The 17,235-nt window shown below is 41.0% G+C and overlaps 1 protein-coding gene across 15 annotated transcripts in view; it reads left to right on the plus strand.

Annotated features, from left to right (window-relative positions):
* otofa (otoferlin a) overlaps positions 1 to 17,235 on the plus strand; it is a 70,443-nt gene that overhangs the window by 44,484 nt on the left and 8,724 nt on the right. For 4 of the 15 annotated variants that reach the window (XM_034900159.1, XM_034900155.1, XM_034900157.1 and 1 more), the window contains exons 10-39: positions 262 to 324; positions 445 to 529; positions 667 to 826; positions 1,219 to 1,405; positions 1,697 to 1,883; positions 2,550 to 2,773; positions 3,616 to 3,724; positions 3,873 to 4,059; positions 4,366 to 4,486; positions 5,490 to 5,590; positions 5,979 to 6,069; positions 7,055 to 7,171; positions 7,352 to 7,504; positions 7,875 to 8,067; positions 8,423 to 8,547; positions 8,634 to 8,768; positions 9,423 to 9,584; positions 10,280 to 10,351; positions 10,618 to 10,737; positions 10,816 to 10,977; positions 12,393 to 12,555; positions 13,527 to 13,693; positions 13,884 to 13,913; positions 14,031 to 14,168; positions 14,260 to 14,335; positions 15,890 to 16,035; positions 16,127 to 16,261; positions 16,360 to 16,497; positions 16,605 to 16,732; positions 16,877 to 17,047. In XM_034900159.1, the coding sequence (XP_034756050.1) occupies positions 262 to 324; positions 445 to 529; positions 667 to 826; positions 1,219 to 1,405; positions 1,697 to 1,883; positions 2,550 to 2,773; positions 3,616 to 3,724; positions 3,873 to 4,059; positions 4,366 to 4,486; positions 5,490 to 5,590; positions 5,979 to 6,069; positions 7,055 to 7,171; positions 7,352 to 7,504; positions 7,875 to 8,067; positions 8,423 to 8,547; positions 8,634 to 8,768; positions 9,423 to 9,584; positions 10,280 to 10,351; positions 10,618 to 10,737; positions 10,816 to 10,977; positions 12,393 to 12,555; positions 13,527 to 13,693; positions 13,884 to 13,913; positions 14,031 to 14,168; positions 14,260 to 14,335; positions 15,890 to 16,035; positions 16,127 to 16,261; positions 16,360 to 16,497; positions 16,605 to 16,732; positions 16,877 to 17,047 (4,046 nt within the window). The remainder of the gene's footprint in view (positions 1 to 261; positions 325 to 444; positions 530 to 666; positions 827 to 1,218; positions 1,406 to 1,696; positions 1,884 to 2,549; positions 2,774 to 3,615; positions 3,725 to 3,872; positions 4,060 to 4,365; positions 4,487 to 5,489; positions 5,591 to 5,978; positions 6,070 to 7,054; positions 7,172 to 7,351; positions 7,505 to 7,874; positions 8,068 to 8,422; positions 8,548 to 8,633; positions 8,769 to 9,422; positions 9,585 to 10,279; positions 10,352 to 10,617; positions 10,738 to 10,815; positions 10,978 to 12,392; positions 12,556 to 13,526; positions 13,694 to 13,883; positions 13,914 to 14,030; positions 14,169 to 14,259; positions 14,336 to 15,889; positions 16,036 to 16,126; positions 16,262 to 16,359; positions 16,498 to 16,604; positions 16,733 to 16,876; positions 17,048 to 17,235) is intronic. The other 11 variants (XM_034900168.1, XM_034900170.1, XM_034900167.1 and 8 more) reach the window with 8 other exon arrangements.

The raw sequence follows: 17,235 nt of genomic DNA on the forward strand, positions 1-17,235 counted from the left end.
TGCCTGATCAGAACTGAAAGTTTGAGGGGCTAAATCTGTGATATGGCTACAACATAAGCTGATCTCCTGTGAAGTTGACTAGTTGATGTTTGTGTTCATTCCCTCAGTTCCCTTAGATGAACTCTGCACTGATATCTTCTGAACTTCAAAGTTACCTTGCACATTTCATTCCCACACCAAGTCTGTAAGAAGAATGTGTTATCCAGTAGTTTAAGGGAATACATTTTAATGGGCAAGCCTTTTTTCCTCTACTCTCTGCAGTATTTTGTCTTTGACTTCCACATCCCTCCTGAAGTCATGTTTGACAAGATTATCAAGCTCTCCGTAAGTAATCCCTACCCCAAAAGTACACATTGCAGTACCGCTAAACAAACCGTTACCACCCCATTTCTTTGAGAGTTTGCTCTTCGTTTTAATATTTCATTCACAACTCTGTGTGCGTAGGTCATTCACTCTAAAAATCTTCTTCGAAGTGGGACATTGGTGGGAACCTTCAAGATGGATGTGGGGACTGTTTACTCTCAGCCTGGTAAAATACATCTAATAACATACATGCATAGTCTATTTGAAAAGGAAAATACATTTTTTGGTTTCTTCATTTTTAAGTGAGACTGGATTTAAAAAAAAGCTGTTGGTTATTAACTAATCGATTGGCATCTACCTTAGAACATCAGTTTTACCACAAGTGGGCCATCCTATCTGATCCTGAAGACATAACAGCGGGGTGTAAAGGATATGTGAAGTGTGACATCGCTGTGGTCGGGAAGGGTGACAACATCAAGACCCCACACAAGGCCAACGAGACCGATGAAGATGACATAGAGGGGTAATAAGCTGTTATGGATTATGTGTTTCACATTGAATGCAATTAGGAGAAACACTTTGGCCAACTAAATTTTAATTTTACTAGTGGAAGCTAGCAAATATTACAGTGTATGTGCAAATTATTCCATAACATGGACATTTTAAAAGGGTTTTCTGCATAATTTTGTTCATATCAGATATTTATTTTAGTTGGTAAATAATTATATGATAATACTAAATACCCTTATATAATAAATCTATGTTATACTTGCGAGGATTATTGGACATCCTCAAAAACATCACCCCAATATGTTGGGAATGCTTATTCCACAAGCTGTACGTTTGCTTATAGATAATCAATAACTCCACAAGCCTATCTCTGAATGGGTTTTTTGTGCTACTGTTTGTTTCTAGAAACCTCCTGCTCCCTGAGGGCATCCCCGTAGAGAGGCAGTGGGCGAGGTTTTATGTGAAGATCTACCGTGCGGAGGGACTTCCTAAAATGAACACCAGTATCATGGCTAATGTCAAGAAGGCCTTTATAGGAGAGAACCGAGACCTGGTGGACCCCTACGTTCAAGTGCAATTTGCTGGGCAGAAAGTAACTTCCTCTACATCCTGCAATCTTTTATTCTTTGCTAGTTTCTAGAGGTGGTATTACTCTCCAAGGGACAATTATTGCTCCAGTTGAACACAGTGTGATTTTAATTGTGCATGGTCAGAAGGAACCTATGAACTAGAAAAGCTTCTTCAAAGTTAATAATAGCAATAAAACAACAGTGGAAACGACTATACTTCTGCATAATGACTAGAACAATGTAATTGACCACTGCAAATGTATTTTTACCTAATACCGGCTACTTGAGTGTTTGACTCCTTCATGTGTCCCCAGGGGAAGACTTCAGTCCAGAAGAGCAGTTATGAACCGATCTGGAACGAGCAGATTGTGTTCACTGAGCTCTTCCCTCCACTCTGCAAACGCATGAAGGTCCAGATACGAGACTCGGATAAGGTCAACGACGTCTCCATAGGAACCCACTTTGTTGACCTGCGCAAGATATCAAATGAAGGTGACAAAGGTAGGTGAAAACACAACATTTGTCTGATTAGTTATCAAGTACATTAATTAGTTAGTGAGAAGAGTTAATATTTTACTGTATGTGGAATCAAACCATGACCCACCTGACCCTTTGATAATGGCTTCAGTGGAATACATTCAAATTGACTTTCAATCAATACATATATTAGCATATATTAAACCAAAGTACAAGATCCGCTATAAATAATATTCTGAATGAGTTGCATAAGGAATTATCAAACTGTGTCATAGTGTTAGGTTGGAAACTTTAGCAGGTGTTTCCTGGGAAAAGTCCACACATTTGGGCTGGAGTTTCTTTTTATAAATAACAGAGAGTATGATCACGGATTTCCATCATGACTCATCAGACATTTTTGACTTATCAGATCAAACATTTGTATGTGGTCTGGATGGATATATGGACTCTAATCCCCGATAAAGTCTATGAAACTGTCAAAGGCAAATATGTTAATGATTTGCGCGCTGTATGGATTTTGGTTTGTTTGTTTGTGATTTGTTGGGCAGGGGTGGGAAGATCTCTTGTTTAATGCACTAAATGTAGATACTATAAATACCTTATATAGAATTGTCGAAGAAAAAGGATTCTTGTAGATTATCAGGTCATCTCCTACAGACTTTTCTTTTTTCTTCACTTTTCCTTCTCCAGGGTTCCTGCCCACCTTGGGTCCAGCTTGGGCCAACATGTACGGTTCCACCCGTCAGTACACCCTGATGGACGAGCACCAAGACCTGAATGATGGTCTTGGAGAAGGTGTGTCCTTCAGAGCCCGTCTCCTGCTTTCCATCGCTGTGGAGATCCTGGACACCACTTCCCCTGAACTCATGAGCTCCACTGAGGTGCAGGTGGAGGGCGTATCCAACATTTCAGAGGTGAGAAGACCTGACCGCAGACACAGCTAACTGGGTTTTGGAGTCTTTGTGGTGTATCTGTTAAAGGATATTATTATATGTGTTGGAAGTATTCATAACTTATAGAAATACTATTGTACTATAATACTTATACTGTCAAATTCCATCAAAAAAATGCCCCTTCGACTTCACTGAAAACAAAAAAAGAAAAGCTGTTATCCTGACCTGTGATCCATTAGAACATGTTGTTGTAACACTCCTGACCTCCTGACCCACTACATGTGTAGGTAACTGCTCATCAGGGAAATCGGACACATTAGCTGCTTTGCTTCAGGGAAATCTTGCCAGCTATTGGACCTCTTGGCTGTTGATTGTGTAAATGTGTCCCCTGGGAACCTCAGTTATTCATGCTTTGCTTTAAAGGAGAGACAGATTGCTACCTTAATCAAAGATATGCTGTAAACTGGAATATGTAAATCCCGATTAGGTTTATTCATTGTTTGTCATCTATAACACAAATCAAAATGCGTTTTGTGTATTGACTACCAGGGTGGCATTGTAATAAACAAAGCAAATACTTTTTTAAAGAGTAATAAGTATTGATTAATATTTTATATTTTAATACCAACCACATTAAATAATTTCGAGTATCATAGGGAAGAAAACGTGGTGAAATATGTACACCTACAAATGTAAAATAAAGTGGCTCACTAATTCAGAAAGGAGTCAGGTAGATTTAATCTCTGTAATAAATTATAGAAAAGAGCAGATGCAGTTCCACTGGTTCTACAATAAAATGAATGCTATATCCAATAATATGTTTCACATTTTCTTTGTTGCGCTTCTCCTTCTCACTCCACTAGAGCGCCACTGGGAAAATAGACGAGTTCTTCCTCTTTGGTTCCTTCCTGGAGGCAACCATGATCGACAGGAAGATCGGTGACAAAGCGATAAGTTTTGAAATCACAATAGGTAAATTAACCTTTTCTTCATCTTTTTGAAATGGACTTGCACACCACACATGTACAATTTAATAGACAGATGTGACAGTGTCTATCATGAATAGCTACCGTGACAGAGCATACTCCAAAACAATGTGGAATGTTCTGCTTGCTTACAGGTAACTATGGAAACCAGATAGATGGTGTAAGCAAGCCTCTGTCGGCAAAGAAGAAGAAGAAAGATGGGGAAAATGAGGAAGAGGAGAGCGATCTCATACAGAACTCCAGTGAGGACGAGGCGGACGAGGACGGGGACCTGGTCTCTGTTTCCTCCACTCCTCCAATGAAGCCCGTCATCACTGACAGGTCAGGGGTTGAGGGTTACAGGGGCATGGTCAAAGATGCTTAAAAAGCAATTTCTGATATATTGCTGATGTAATTACAATGTAATAAAAGCCAAGACTAGCCCTTTTTAACTGATTAACTTTTAAGTGCTTCACAATTATCACAGATATTAAAATGAACGCCAGCCAGGGGGCCAGGATTAGCTGTGTTATGAGGGTAGCTGCACAAGGCTTTACACATTCAAGTTATAAAGTAAACATTTAGTTTAATGTGTAACAATTTAAGGTTTTAGACTGTGGACCAAGTAATTTTGTTTGTATTTTACAGGAATTACTTCCATCTTCCCTACTTTGAAAAGAAGCCATGTGTCTACATCAAAAGCTGGTGGCAGGACCAGAGAAGACGACTTTACAACTCCAACATGATGGACAAGATCGCTGACAAGCTGGTCAGTATACCTTTCTTCCCGTGCAAAAGGGGCAAAGATTGGCTCAGGTGGCAGGATCAGCTTAACTCAGTAGCCGTTAGTTAATGGCTAAACTTAGTCTTGCTAGCAGCTTTGTTAGGCTCTACTCAGGCACAGCGGTGCTTTGAACTAAATGCTAACATCAACATGCTCACAATGGCAATGCTAACATAAGGATGTGTAGGATTACATGTAGATTTTACCATCTTTTTTTCAAGTGTGTAACCAGGCAAACATTAATTAGCACTAGATGCATAGTACAGCTGAGGTTGGGATTGTCAGTTTTGCAGGTATCTAAACACAAGCCAAATTACAGTATTCCAATTCAAATTTTGACCTGTTGATGGAGCTAAGTGAAAAGTCAGAGGATCAAAAAAGTAATCACAATTTAATCCGGACCCAGATGTATGGCAATCCTTCTGAAAGCTGTTGAGATATTTCACTCAGATCCACAAATGTCAACCTCATGATGGTGCTACAGGAACTGTCAGGGGATCATATAAATCAATAGGATTGATCATATGGGGACCATGGACAAATACAAATGTACAAATGTTCATGGCAATCCATTCAGCAGTTGTTGAGATATTTTAGTTAGACCAATATTGTCACCCCAGAACCATGCTGATAATTGCTGAAAAGATGGGAAGTAAAGGAAACCAATCACTCCTAATAACAAATCACACAGTTAATCAAAGAGGAGAAGACATACCGGATAAGGGATGTAAATGATGTTAAGTTGTTTTTTTATCAAATATACAGTACATTATCAACTACGTCACCTACAGTTACATTTCTGTCTCGTCAGCCATGTGTCTATGTAAAGAGCTGGTAGCTGAAAGGCGCGTATGTCTATAGATACGGTTTGAGTATACTATATAAGACAGTAGTATGTGTATGTAAATAAGGGGCATTTGAATAGAAACCTGATGAGTTCTAACAACTAATTCTCTCCTAAGCTTGAGTATTTTTTGTGTCTGTACAGGAAGAGGGTTTGAATGATGTTCAGGAGATCATTAAGACGGAAAAGGCTTTTCCAGAACGCAGACTCAGGGGAGTGCTGGAGGAGCTCAGCGTTGGTTGCAGGCAAGCTACATAATAATAATCATTTGTCATGGTCTTGTATTAAACTAACATTGGGACTCAGTTGTCAGTTCAAAAATACGGAGAGGTTCTCCTGAAGCTGAAAACTGTTAAGCAGCTGTAAGACCTACAGTATGTAGTGCTCTCTAGGTTTCGCAATTAATACTGTTTGAAACTTCTGAAACATGCCCATTTAAGACTACTTCATCACACTTCATCAACAACCCAGAAACTACTGCAGACAGCAGCTCTCTGCACTAAGACAACTCTTAAACACAGTCATGGCGAAATTGATAGAAGAATATAAATCATTTAAATACAGAGTGTAATAATATGTATAGAGTCAAGCCACTTTCATGTTTTATCCTCTTTATCTTCTGGTTAATTCCAGTCGGTTTGTGACTCTGGCTAACAAGGATGTGAACCAGGCAGGCCGAACCAAATTGGATCGAGAACGGCTCAAGTCCTGCATGAGAGAGATGGTATGATTTATTTTTCTCAAAAAGAGAAGGAAGGAAGGAAGAGGCATGTGATGAAAGCTGTCATTAATCTACATGGTTCAGTCTATAATCCTTGCATCTTAGTAGTAAATCCTATGGAGTGCCTGAAAGGGCACACAAGGAAATTCTTTTTTGGAATACATTTTAAACCATTGACTGTAAAATGTGTGGACAGAGCCTGTATGACGTCACCCATTGGTTTGTAAGGAGTGAGCGAAGAGCCATGTTACGTTACACACTTTCACTGGCAATTACATCATAGCAATGCCCTAAAACACCCCCTGCTTTATCACCGATTTTAGAATCAACAATTCCATAATTCAAAAAATGAACATCATTCTGTGTTGCAGAACACTTAAAACTAGCAATTGAGACCATAAACTCGTCATGAAAATCTTAACTGAGGTAATAAATCAAGTGAGAAGTGGGTCACTTTCTCATAGTCATACAGAAACTGACCACTTTTTTGAACCCCATGTGTTGCCCTCTGCTGCAATTCAGATTGAATGCAGGTTCAATGCACTTCCGCATTTGCAGCACTTTGCCAAACCGGAGGCTTTGTCCATTAATATACAGTCTATTTGAACAGGTATATGCCTGAGAAGTACAGTTGTGCATACTAAAAAAGAAAGGAAATTGCTTTATTGCATACTTGCCTGTAGCAGCACTATGCCACTGTTTGTGAGGGAATGTGAAAACTGAAAGGGAAAGCATAAGTATTGTAGAAAAAAACAAACTTGTTTTACCAAAAAACTGGTGGGAAAAGTCATGGATGTTTAGGGACTACATAACATTTGAAAATAGCAAGATGTTTTAGTGTCTGTAATTTCTGTATAGTCTTAAAACAAAAGTATCTTGGAACTAAACAGTTTTTCATAATTGAAAAAAAATCTACTCATGCAGTTAGTTGAATTGAAAATAAATCGGCCATCAGCTATGATGTTTTTCATCATCTCTCATCCTGCAGGACAGCATGGGCCAGCAGGCCAAGCAGATCCGAACTCAGGTGAAGAAAAACACAATCAAAGACAAACTCAAGCTGGTGCAGAACTTCCTGCAGAGGCTCCGTTTCCTTGCAGACGAGGTACAAAACTTCTTCTATAAGTGGCCTAACACAGAATGAGTGCATGGAAATAATAATTAAGAATCCATATACAGTATATAAACATTGTACACTAAGTAAAGGTACATATCATAAGTTATTATAAAATAACCTGGAATAAGGAGAGTGCTGATCACCCATCAATCAGTCCATTTTGTCTAGCCTCAGCACAGCATCCCAGATGTTTTTATCTGGATGATGAGCAACAACAAGCGCATTGCCTACGCCCGGATTCCTTCCAAAGACATTCTCTACTCCATAGTGGATGAGGAAACAGGAAAAGACTGCGGCAAAGTCAAAGCTGTCTTCCTCAAGGTACACTCAATTTCTCCTGCTCAAATACTGTTACCTTGTCTCAATATAACGTGGTTGTGAGATAAGTACTGGTGAAAAGCCAATATAAAGGATACAGTATTGACTACTACTATAGTCCATCCATCCATCCATCCTACTATAGTAGGATGGTAAATAGGCTTGTAAATCTTTGACAGCTGCCGAGAGATGTGGTTGGAAATCAATGACTATTTATGGTTTGAGCCATGTTGCACCATTGTCTGCCTAATGATTAAGGTGCTGCAATGATACCAAAGAATATGTAGCAGTACCATCTTTTTCTCTACTGTGTTATTTTTATTGACTTGTTCATAATTGCTCATTCCACTGCTGTTGTTATCTGTGCCCACAGCTGCCTGGTAAAAAGGGATTTGGCCCTGCAGGCTGGACAGTACAAGCTAAGCTGGAGTTGTATCTGTGGCTCGGCCTCAACAAACAAAGGAAGGACTTTCTAAGCGGTCTGCCTAACGGTTTTGATGAGATTAAATCCGCTAAAATGGGCCCCTGTCTTCACTCTGTCCCCCCCGTCAGCCTCGTCTACAACAGTAAGCTCTTGGATATAAAAGTTTAAATTAATTATTTAAGTAGCTTTATTTTTTATTGATGCAAAGTATTTACCTTTAAGTGTTAACTCTAAAATCAATTAGAGGCGAAACACGTAAACAAACTCACTCAGAAGTTGAGATTTGACTTTCATTGTTGCCCTTCACTTTGTTGTTCACTTGTATAACTTCAATATAAGATTGCCAATATAGGGGAGTTTGTGTGTGTGTGTGTGTGTGTGTGTGTGTGTGTGTGTGTGTGTGTGTGTGTGTGTGTGTGTGTCTGTGTCTGTCTGTCTCGGTCTCGGTCTTTTTCTGTCTGTCTGTCGGTGTTTGCGTTTGTGTGTGTCTCCAACAGTGAAGCAGGTGTTTCAGCTGAGAGCACACATGTACCAGGCCCGCAGTCTGTTTGCTGCTGACAGCAGTGGCCTTTCAGATCCTTTTGCTCGGGTTTTCTTCTCCACACACAGCCAGGTTACTGAGGTAGGACCATGAATATTTGTGTGTGTGAACTCAACGAATGTTTGTATCATGTATGACTTAACTGAGTTGACATGTGTGTGCTGCAGGTCCTGAGTGAGACTCTTTGTCCTACCTGGGACCAGCTGCTGGTGTTTGATGATGTTGAGCTGTTTGGTGAGGCCAGCGAGCTGAGAGACGACCCTCCAATCATTGTTGTTGAAATCTTTGACCAGGACACTGTGGTAGGTTTTTGATCTACTGTATTTGAAGGAATGGATGCAACATGCTGCTTTTTTTCTCTGTTGTTTTAAACCATTTAGTTTGGGCTAATAATAATAACACAAAGTGCTTTGATTCTCCTTCCCTCATGTTCTGACACTTTCCGCCTATGTTTCACTCCACCCTGTCCTTCACATTTATACTGGTCTTGCTCACGCTGTCCTGACTAAATAGAGTGTGAAAGCATTAATACTGTAGAGACTGTGTTGAATTTGAAATTCTAATAGCTGGTAGCTGATGTAGCATGAATTGTTTGGTTCACCTAGCCCCCCCTCCCCTGTAACAGCAGTTGCTGCAGGAGCTTTGGTGTTTGTTCTAGTAGCATGGGTGCATTGTGGAGAATCTGCCTCTCAACCAAAAAAATGTTGAACAACATTAATCCGATGTAGATATCTAGGATACTCACCTTTTTGTTGTATTACACTGTAGTCTTAGGTCAAGTTTTGCTGTTTACATGCTCTCCTTCTCAACTTCCACATTTTTTAAACCTTCCGCCACTTTGACCAATGCTGACACCAAGTGGATGCTGTGGTAACTACACCCCCGCACCAGTGTCTAACTCCCTTCCCTTGTCCCCTGACTGTCTCGACTGCCTGCTGTTACAATGTGGTGTTCAGGGCAAGGCAGAATTCATAGGTCGGGCATTTGCGAAGCCCACCATCAAGATGTGTGAAGAGCACTACGGCCCCCCGAGGTTCCCACCCCAGCTGGAGTACTACCAGATTTACAGAGGGAACAGCACTGCCGGGGAACTGCTGGCTGCCTTTGAACTGCTGCAGGTAACATATTCATGCACATACTGTACATACATAAATGCATACAAATTTAAAAAAAAAGATTCTACATATGTATGCACACACATACACATACATTAACACACACAAATTATTAAAAACTTTTATATATGAATGCACACACACATGCAACTCCATAGTGTCTCCTTAATGAGATTGCATGCCACTGCTCTACAGTTTGTTTTGGCTGTAGTAAAGAGAACAGGAGAAATTAGAAAGAAAGATTGTAAATTTCTATTGTATCTATTTTTACATGTTTACATCTGTATGTTTTAACAGTCTCCTCTGTCACTGCCTTTCTTGGTGTTTGCATCACGAGCTATAATAAAAAAAATGTTTGAAGAAACCTTCATGTGCACGCTGGCACAGTACACACAAAGCAGGGACCCGCACATAAAAGCACTTCTCCATAGCGCTAGTAGGGGTCAAAATCTCAACAAGGTACCTTACTAGATGTGGAGCATGCACGAAAGATCATGGAAAAAAATAACAAAAGAAGGTTTCTTTTTATCTTCCAATCATTCAAAACATGTCTCTTATATCTTTCTCTTTAGCTGTGCCTTTACCTTCTTTAAATATTTGTATCTCCCTTATTTTCTACACTCTAACATCTTTCTCCTTTCTCCTGTGAAAAATCTATTTTCCCTTTTTCTTCTTGTGCCTTCACCTGTTGCCTGCAGATACCTTTTGATGTGGAGGCGATTAGGCGAGCTCTGATTGCTGTCCATAACTTTGCTGTTCCTCAAATAAAGGTGCTCTTTTTCTGCTTTCTCTCGTTTCATCTCACTTTGTCTTACTCTTTGGTAACACTTTTATCTCTACCACCGTGAAATTAACCTCTGCCTTCCCTGCACTCCCTCAAAGTTGACCCAGCAAGAAAATAAATATGCAATACAAATATTAGGATTGTATAAAATAAATTTGGTATGGTGCTCATACTGTACCACAATACATAAAACACAAAAGCATTGCATCCTGTTACTGTCACGTTTACCTCCCAACTCTCCTCCTTTATTAGGTCGGTCAAGGGGGGATAGCCGATCTTCCTTCCCTTGAAGGGCCGACAGACACGGAGCGTGGACCCATTTTGCCTGTGCCATTGGGCATCCGACCCGTCTTGAGTCGCTACCGCATAGAGGTGAGATTTTAACCACCAGCTCCATTTTCGATCTCTAAAGATCCCCTTCCTTTAACTGCTGTTTTTTCTCTGGTTCAGGTTTTGTTCTGGGGTTTAAGGGACCTGAAAAGGATTAACCTGGCTCAGGTGGATCGGCCCCGTGTGGACATAGAGTGTGCAGGTAGAGGTGTGCAGTCTGTCCTCATCCAGAACTACAAGAAAAACCCCAACTTCAGCATCCTAGTTAAATGGTTTGAGGTGGTAAGTACAGCTGTTGAGCTGATATTTAGATTATTACAGTGTTGAATTTTGAGTCCAAAAATATCTAATTTCTTGAAGAAAACATAAAACTTGTGGTTGCGGGGAATCATCAAAGCTGTGTACAGTACGGATGGGATGCTGTTGACCTCAACCGAGGAGGTAATAGGGCAGTGGAAGGAGCACTTTGAGGAACTCCTAAATCCAGCTAATATGCCCTCCTTGGAAAAGGCAGAGCTGGAGGATGATGGGGGATTGTCGTCAATTTCCCTGGTAAAAGTACAACTCCACGGTGGCAAAGCCCCAGGGATTGATAAGATAGGTCCAGAAATGTTGAAAGCTCTGGGTGTGGAAGGGCTTTCTTGGTTGTTACGCCTCTTCAACATTGCGTGGAGGTCTGGGACAGTGCCTAAGCCTTAGGCTATGTCCCAGACCTCCTCAACTCCAACTCATCCTCCTCATTAGGCCCTAAGGAGTGTCAGACTGGGTGGGGGTTTCCCTTTTCAAAAAAGGGGACCAGAGGGTGTGTGCCAGTTACAGAGGTATCACACTTCTTAGCCTCCCTGGTAAAGTCTACTCCAAGGTGCTGAGAAGAAGGTTGATTCAAGTGTAAAGCAGATGGGATGATCATCAGCACCTCTAAATCTGAGGCCATGGTTCTCAGCATTAAACCAATGGAGTGCCTTCTTCAGGTAGGGAATGAGTCTTTCCCCCAATTGAAGGAGTTTGAATACCTTGGGGTCTTGTTCGCAAGTGAGGGGACAATGGAACGGGAGATTGGTCAGAGAATAGGTGCAGCAGGTGCGGTATTACATTCAATTTATCGCACCGTTGTGACAAAAAGAGAGCTAATCCATAAGGCAAATCTCTTGATCAACCGGACAGTTTTCGTTCTTAGCCTCACCTATTGTCATGAAGGCTGGGTTATGACCAAAAGAACGAGATCAAGGGTACAAGCGGCCGATATGGGTTTCCTCAGGAGGGTGGCTGGCGTCTCCCTTAGAGATAGGATGAGAAGCTCAGTCATCCAAGAAGAGCTCGGAGTAGAGCCGCTGCTCCTTCGTGTCGAAAGGAGCCAGTTGAGGGGGTTTGGGCGTCTGGTAATGATGCCTCCTGGGCGCCTCCCTAGGGAGGTGTTCCAGGCACATCCAGCTGGGAGGAGGCTTTGAGGAAGACCCAAGACTAGGTGGAGGGATTATATCTCCAACCTGCTTTGGGAAGACCTCGGGATCCCCCAGTTGGAGGTGGTTAATGTGGCGCAGGAAAAGGAAGGTTGGGGTCCCCTGCTGGAGCTGCTTCCCCCGCAATCCAATACCGGATAAGCGGATGAAGATGGATGGATGGACTTGTAGTTGTCTTCACTTAACTTAAAAACAAACTTATTGCCTTGTTGTGCCTTGTCTTTATTTTGTTCACAGGACCTTCCAGAGAATGAACTCCTCCACCCCCCACTTAACATCAGGGTGGTGGACTGCCGGGCATTTGGCCGTTACATCTTGGTTGGGTCCCATGCTGTCACCAGCCTGAGACGTTTCATTTACAGCACCCCAGACAAGACCTCCAACAACTGGGCCACTGCAGGTGCTTACACTCAAGTGCAGGATGATATTAACCATATTTGTGTTAGCAAGTTGGTTCTGATAAGGGCTTCAAGCCAAAATGCATTCACAGTTTTCTCAGTCCACTTGTTGAAAAAAAAAATTCAGCAAAATGATCAAGACATGCAGAGATTCTTTTACTTTTTCATCCTGGGAGTGTCTCCTTTTTCCTGCTTTTACTAAGGGGAAACAAACGCATGCTCAGTAGCTATTTAGGTGTCTTTTGTTTTTATTTTTCAGGTTTGGAAAAACTAGCAGTTTTAAAATATTAGCATTTTCAGAAATTACGATAAGCAGCTTTACCTTTAGCTCAGCCCCTACTTGTATGCATACTTGATTTTATTCATTTTATTTTACAAACCCAACGGTTGTGCTTGACCATTCATGGATGATCTCTCCAGTGACAATTATATTATTGTGAGTAAGATCCGGCTAAACCCCATATACTGCATTCTTGGATCGGGGAAAAAACGCTCTGGGTTGTTTGCTTTTATTTAGACCAATCACAATCGTTTTGGGCAGCGTTAAGCTTGGAACACAGTGACAGTGGCTCTGCTAAATAGTCTTGGGAAGGAACCAAACATGTCTGAAATAATGTTTGCAAATCATTTTTAGACTTTGTTTTAACCTTTGAAATGCCAGTTGCAAAACTTCCTGGAAGGGGTAGACAATAACAGGATTATGTACCGTACTTCAAGGAAGGGTAAAACAAATTAAGAATTAAAATAAAGTACTTCTGATTTAGGTCTTTGGTCAATCAGGTCTCTGGTCACTAAAGAATGAGCGTTCATTCTTTATTCACTTTCCTGATTTCTCTGCTTGCTTTCTGCCCTGACCAACTTTTCATACCTTTGTCTTCTCTCCATATGTTATCTTTTTTTCCTCTCTCGCATGTCCTTGGCTGTCCTGTCTTCTCCTGCCGCCTGCTGTCTTTGCACTTCGCCCACCCTCCAGCTAAGCTAATGAATGGCTACATGGTCCTTACCAATGGCGGCTTCCAGCCTCGCTCCTCACCCAGCCTTTCCTCTCGCACCCTCTCTCGCCCCGCAGGTGACATCATCGTCAACATGGACGCAGAGCCTTCGGTCCGAAAGATGGACACGGTTGTCAAGTTAGATGCTGTAAGCTATTCTTTGAGTTTATGCACTGTCAAGCATTGCCTTGTAAAACGTGTGTGTTTATATATGTAAGTAGTAGCACTGCTTTTTGTCCAGATTTTTTTCCTGCCTGTGTACATGAGCCATTCCTACCTGCGTCATCCACTGTGTAACAAACCCTTGTGTGTTGTTTTATGAAACACCCCCATCATAGATGTCTGACGCTGTTGTAAAAGTTGACATGGTAAGTAATCGTTTCTGTAGAAATTTGGCAATGTAAATTGAGCTGAAGTTAACTGGTGCCTCATTGTGAATAAAAATGCAGATACTGAAAATCACTGTGTTTGTACTGTTTCAACAGACTGAGGAGGAGAGTGACAAAGAGAAAAAGAAGAAGAAGAAGAAAAAGAAGGGAGGAGTGGAGGAAGAGGATGAGACCAATGAGAGAGTGCTGGACTGGTGGTCCAAATATTTTGCTTCAATTGAGACAATGAAGGAGGTTTGTCTATTCTATTCTAGGATATTCTATTTACATCTACACATGTTTTTGTTAATGCCCTCTGGCAACCTTTTCTTGCCTGGTTTTCTAGACGCTCAGAGCCCAGGATGCGGCTCAGGCAGAGGCGGAGGAGAGAGAGGACCTGGAGATAGCTGCAGAGGCAGCAGGTATTAAACTTCATCAAATCAGCCGGGCTGCCTGCAGGTGCACGCAAGAGTCTGCTGCTTTGATTTCTTTAAAAGGGAGATATCACCATTGTTGGATTTCAGGTTGGGATTCTGCAACCTGACTAGTTTCACTCGGTTGTTTTAAAATTGTTGAAAATTCTGTTGTTTTGTCAACTACGCTGCCTGAGATGGCAGAAAGAAATTTGTTTGAGTCCTAAATCACTCGCTATTTTATATACTGTGTAGTGCACTATATTTACTTTCCTCCGTTTATGTGAGTGTCCAAGCGTGGAAATTATGCTTTGTATAGTGTCCTTAGAAATGTCCACAATAGGAAAAAAGTGGTGTCCATATCCTGTACACTACAGCTGTGTCGTAAGTCCATACAAAATACTAGACCTTTACCGGATGTACTACTTACTAATCGTTATAGTATACTCCTCCATTTCCTTTGTGCATTGCTTTGTGGCAGAATAGTGTCCATCAACAGCGCACTGAAAAATCAACCATGTGTATTCTGCATGCAGTGTGCTTTAAGTATACTTTATTTTATTTATTTGCACATTTTTAAATACAAAAAATCTACAAAGAATCAGTATGTAGTATGGCTCTGGAACACTGCATACATTCTGTTCCCAACAACGCAATACGGCACAAATTTCCAATGTCTCAAACTGTCCAAAAATCTCAATTTACTTACTCATTATGGAGTAAAGTACAGAGAAAGGAAGGGATTTCAGACAGCTTTTGTCTGAGATGTGAGTCTTAGCATAAAGCACGCAAAAGAAATTGTTATGTTATGTTAGAATATTGTTATGTGCTTCCTGCTCTTTGTCTCTTTGCTCCCCCGGATTCATCCTTCAGTTATGCTTTGAACATGAGTCGAACATTTTCATATTCATGGCCAATTCCTACATCAACATGACCTCCCAGCTCTGCAGTACACATGAAAGCTGGCTGATCAGACTCACTGAATGAACTTACATCTACACTAACATGCTAACCTACATAAATTATTTAGAGTTAGGCTGCAGTCCGCATAAAATTTAAAAGTGTGCTAGGTGTAGCATTAGAATGGATATTGTCAAATTTCAAATCAAACTTTTATATAAAGTGTAAGCAATTGAAAAGAGGGTGTTTGTAAAATAGTTATAAAATTTAAATTACATGGAAGCATTACTGATTGATTCATTACTGGTTTAGATGGGCCTGGTTGTAAGTGTAATTTTTTCCACCTGTAACCACACCCAACAGTGATTTCACAGGGTCCACCTGTACATCACTGCAGCAAGGTGAGAACTTACATCACCGGAAGCCTCCAAGGTTTTCAGGTGGAATTAAGTTACTCTGAAAAATGTAAACAGTTTGTGATGTGTTTGGTTCTTGGAGTGCCTTCATTCCGTATAACATTTGACCGCATTTACAACATGAGTTAAGGTAAGCTTAATTCCCTGATAAACACATCTGTCAGCTTTCATGTTTTACCCTGCCACCCCACTTCATGACTGCAGCCCTACTTTGTCCAAATCCACTTCCAATCACCCCTCCAATCAGATATAAAACCTGATGACCTTCTTCTGAAAGGCTCCAAGACAAAGGAAAAGAGCAAAGAGAAGAAGAACTCCAAAGACAAGAAGAAAGGTCACGTTGCAGACGGCTCTGAGAAACGAACGGTGAAAGCAAGAGTGGACGAGCTAATGGTCAGTATTGTCATTCATGTACTCGCAGCAGTACACAGTAATATACAGTTCATGAAGACACAAACACTCACTCTGTTGTTGACCTATGCAGGTGTACAACAAGGAGCTGGATAGTGAGTTTGGCAACTTTGAAGACTGGCTCCACACTTTCAACTTGTATAGAGGAAAGGCCGGGGATGACGATGAACGCACTCTGGATGATGACAGGATTGTTGGCAGATTCAAGGTGGGAAAACACTGAGTAAAAACAAGTACATTCTAGCCTACACTAGCTTACAGAACTTAGTTTATAAAGCAAAAATAAACATTTTTTCTATGACCCAGGGATCTTTATGTATGTACAAGCTACCTCTGTCGGAGGAGATCACAAGAGAGACAGGATTTGATCCTAGTATGGGCATGTTCCAGAGCATCCCGCATAACGATCCAATCAACGTCCTTGTCCGTGTCTATGTTGTCAGGGTGAGTGACCTCTTTATCTTTTTAATCGGTACTGTTGTTAAAACTCATTATTATAAACAGAAACTGATAAGTATTTCTCTGAGTTTGTTCTGTTCTGTTTACTTCAGGCTACAGATCTTCATCCTGCTGATATCAATGGGAAGGCTGATCCATACATTGTTATCAAGCTGGGCAAGTCCGAGATCAAGGATAAAGAGAACTACATCTCCAAACAGCTCAATCCTGTATTTGGCAAGTAAGTTCATAGAAGGTTACTCTTCTTTAGTTTTGGTTTGCCGTCAAAATGTATTCTAAACGAGCCTGAATCTGTTGCACCCCTTACATTTGTACACAGTTTTTCTCGACCTATTCAGTTTATCGTCCACTTGTCTGTGCTCAGATCATTTGACATTGAGGCCAGATTCCCCATGGAGTCCATGCTAACAGTGTCAGTGTATGACTGGGACCTGGTTGGCACTGATGACCTGATCGGAGAGACAAAGATTGACTTGGAGAATCGTTTCTACAGCAAATACAGAGCCACTTGCGGCATCTCATCAAACTATTCTGTGTGAGCATTCTTGTGTTTTTTTTTCTCCACATGCATTAGTTAATGGTGTAGTTACAGTGTCACCATATGAAACCCAACACCTCGGGACTAAATCTACTTTTCTGCAGAAATGTTACAGTCTCACATTATATTGCGTAGACATCTTTAAAAAAAGAAAAACACTGTTGTCTTACTTTCAGAATTCTGTT

Source organism: Etheostoma cragini, chromosome 18 (genome assembly GCF_013103735.1).
Source record: "Etheostoma cragini isolate CJK2018 chromosome 18, CSU_Ecrag_1.0, whole genome shotgun sequence".
Classification (NCBI taxonomy): domain Eukaryota; kingdom Metazoa; phylum Chordata; class Actinopteri; order Perciformes; family Percidae; genus Etheostoma; species Etheostoma cragini.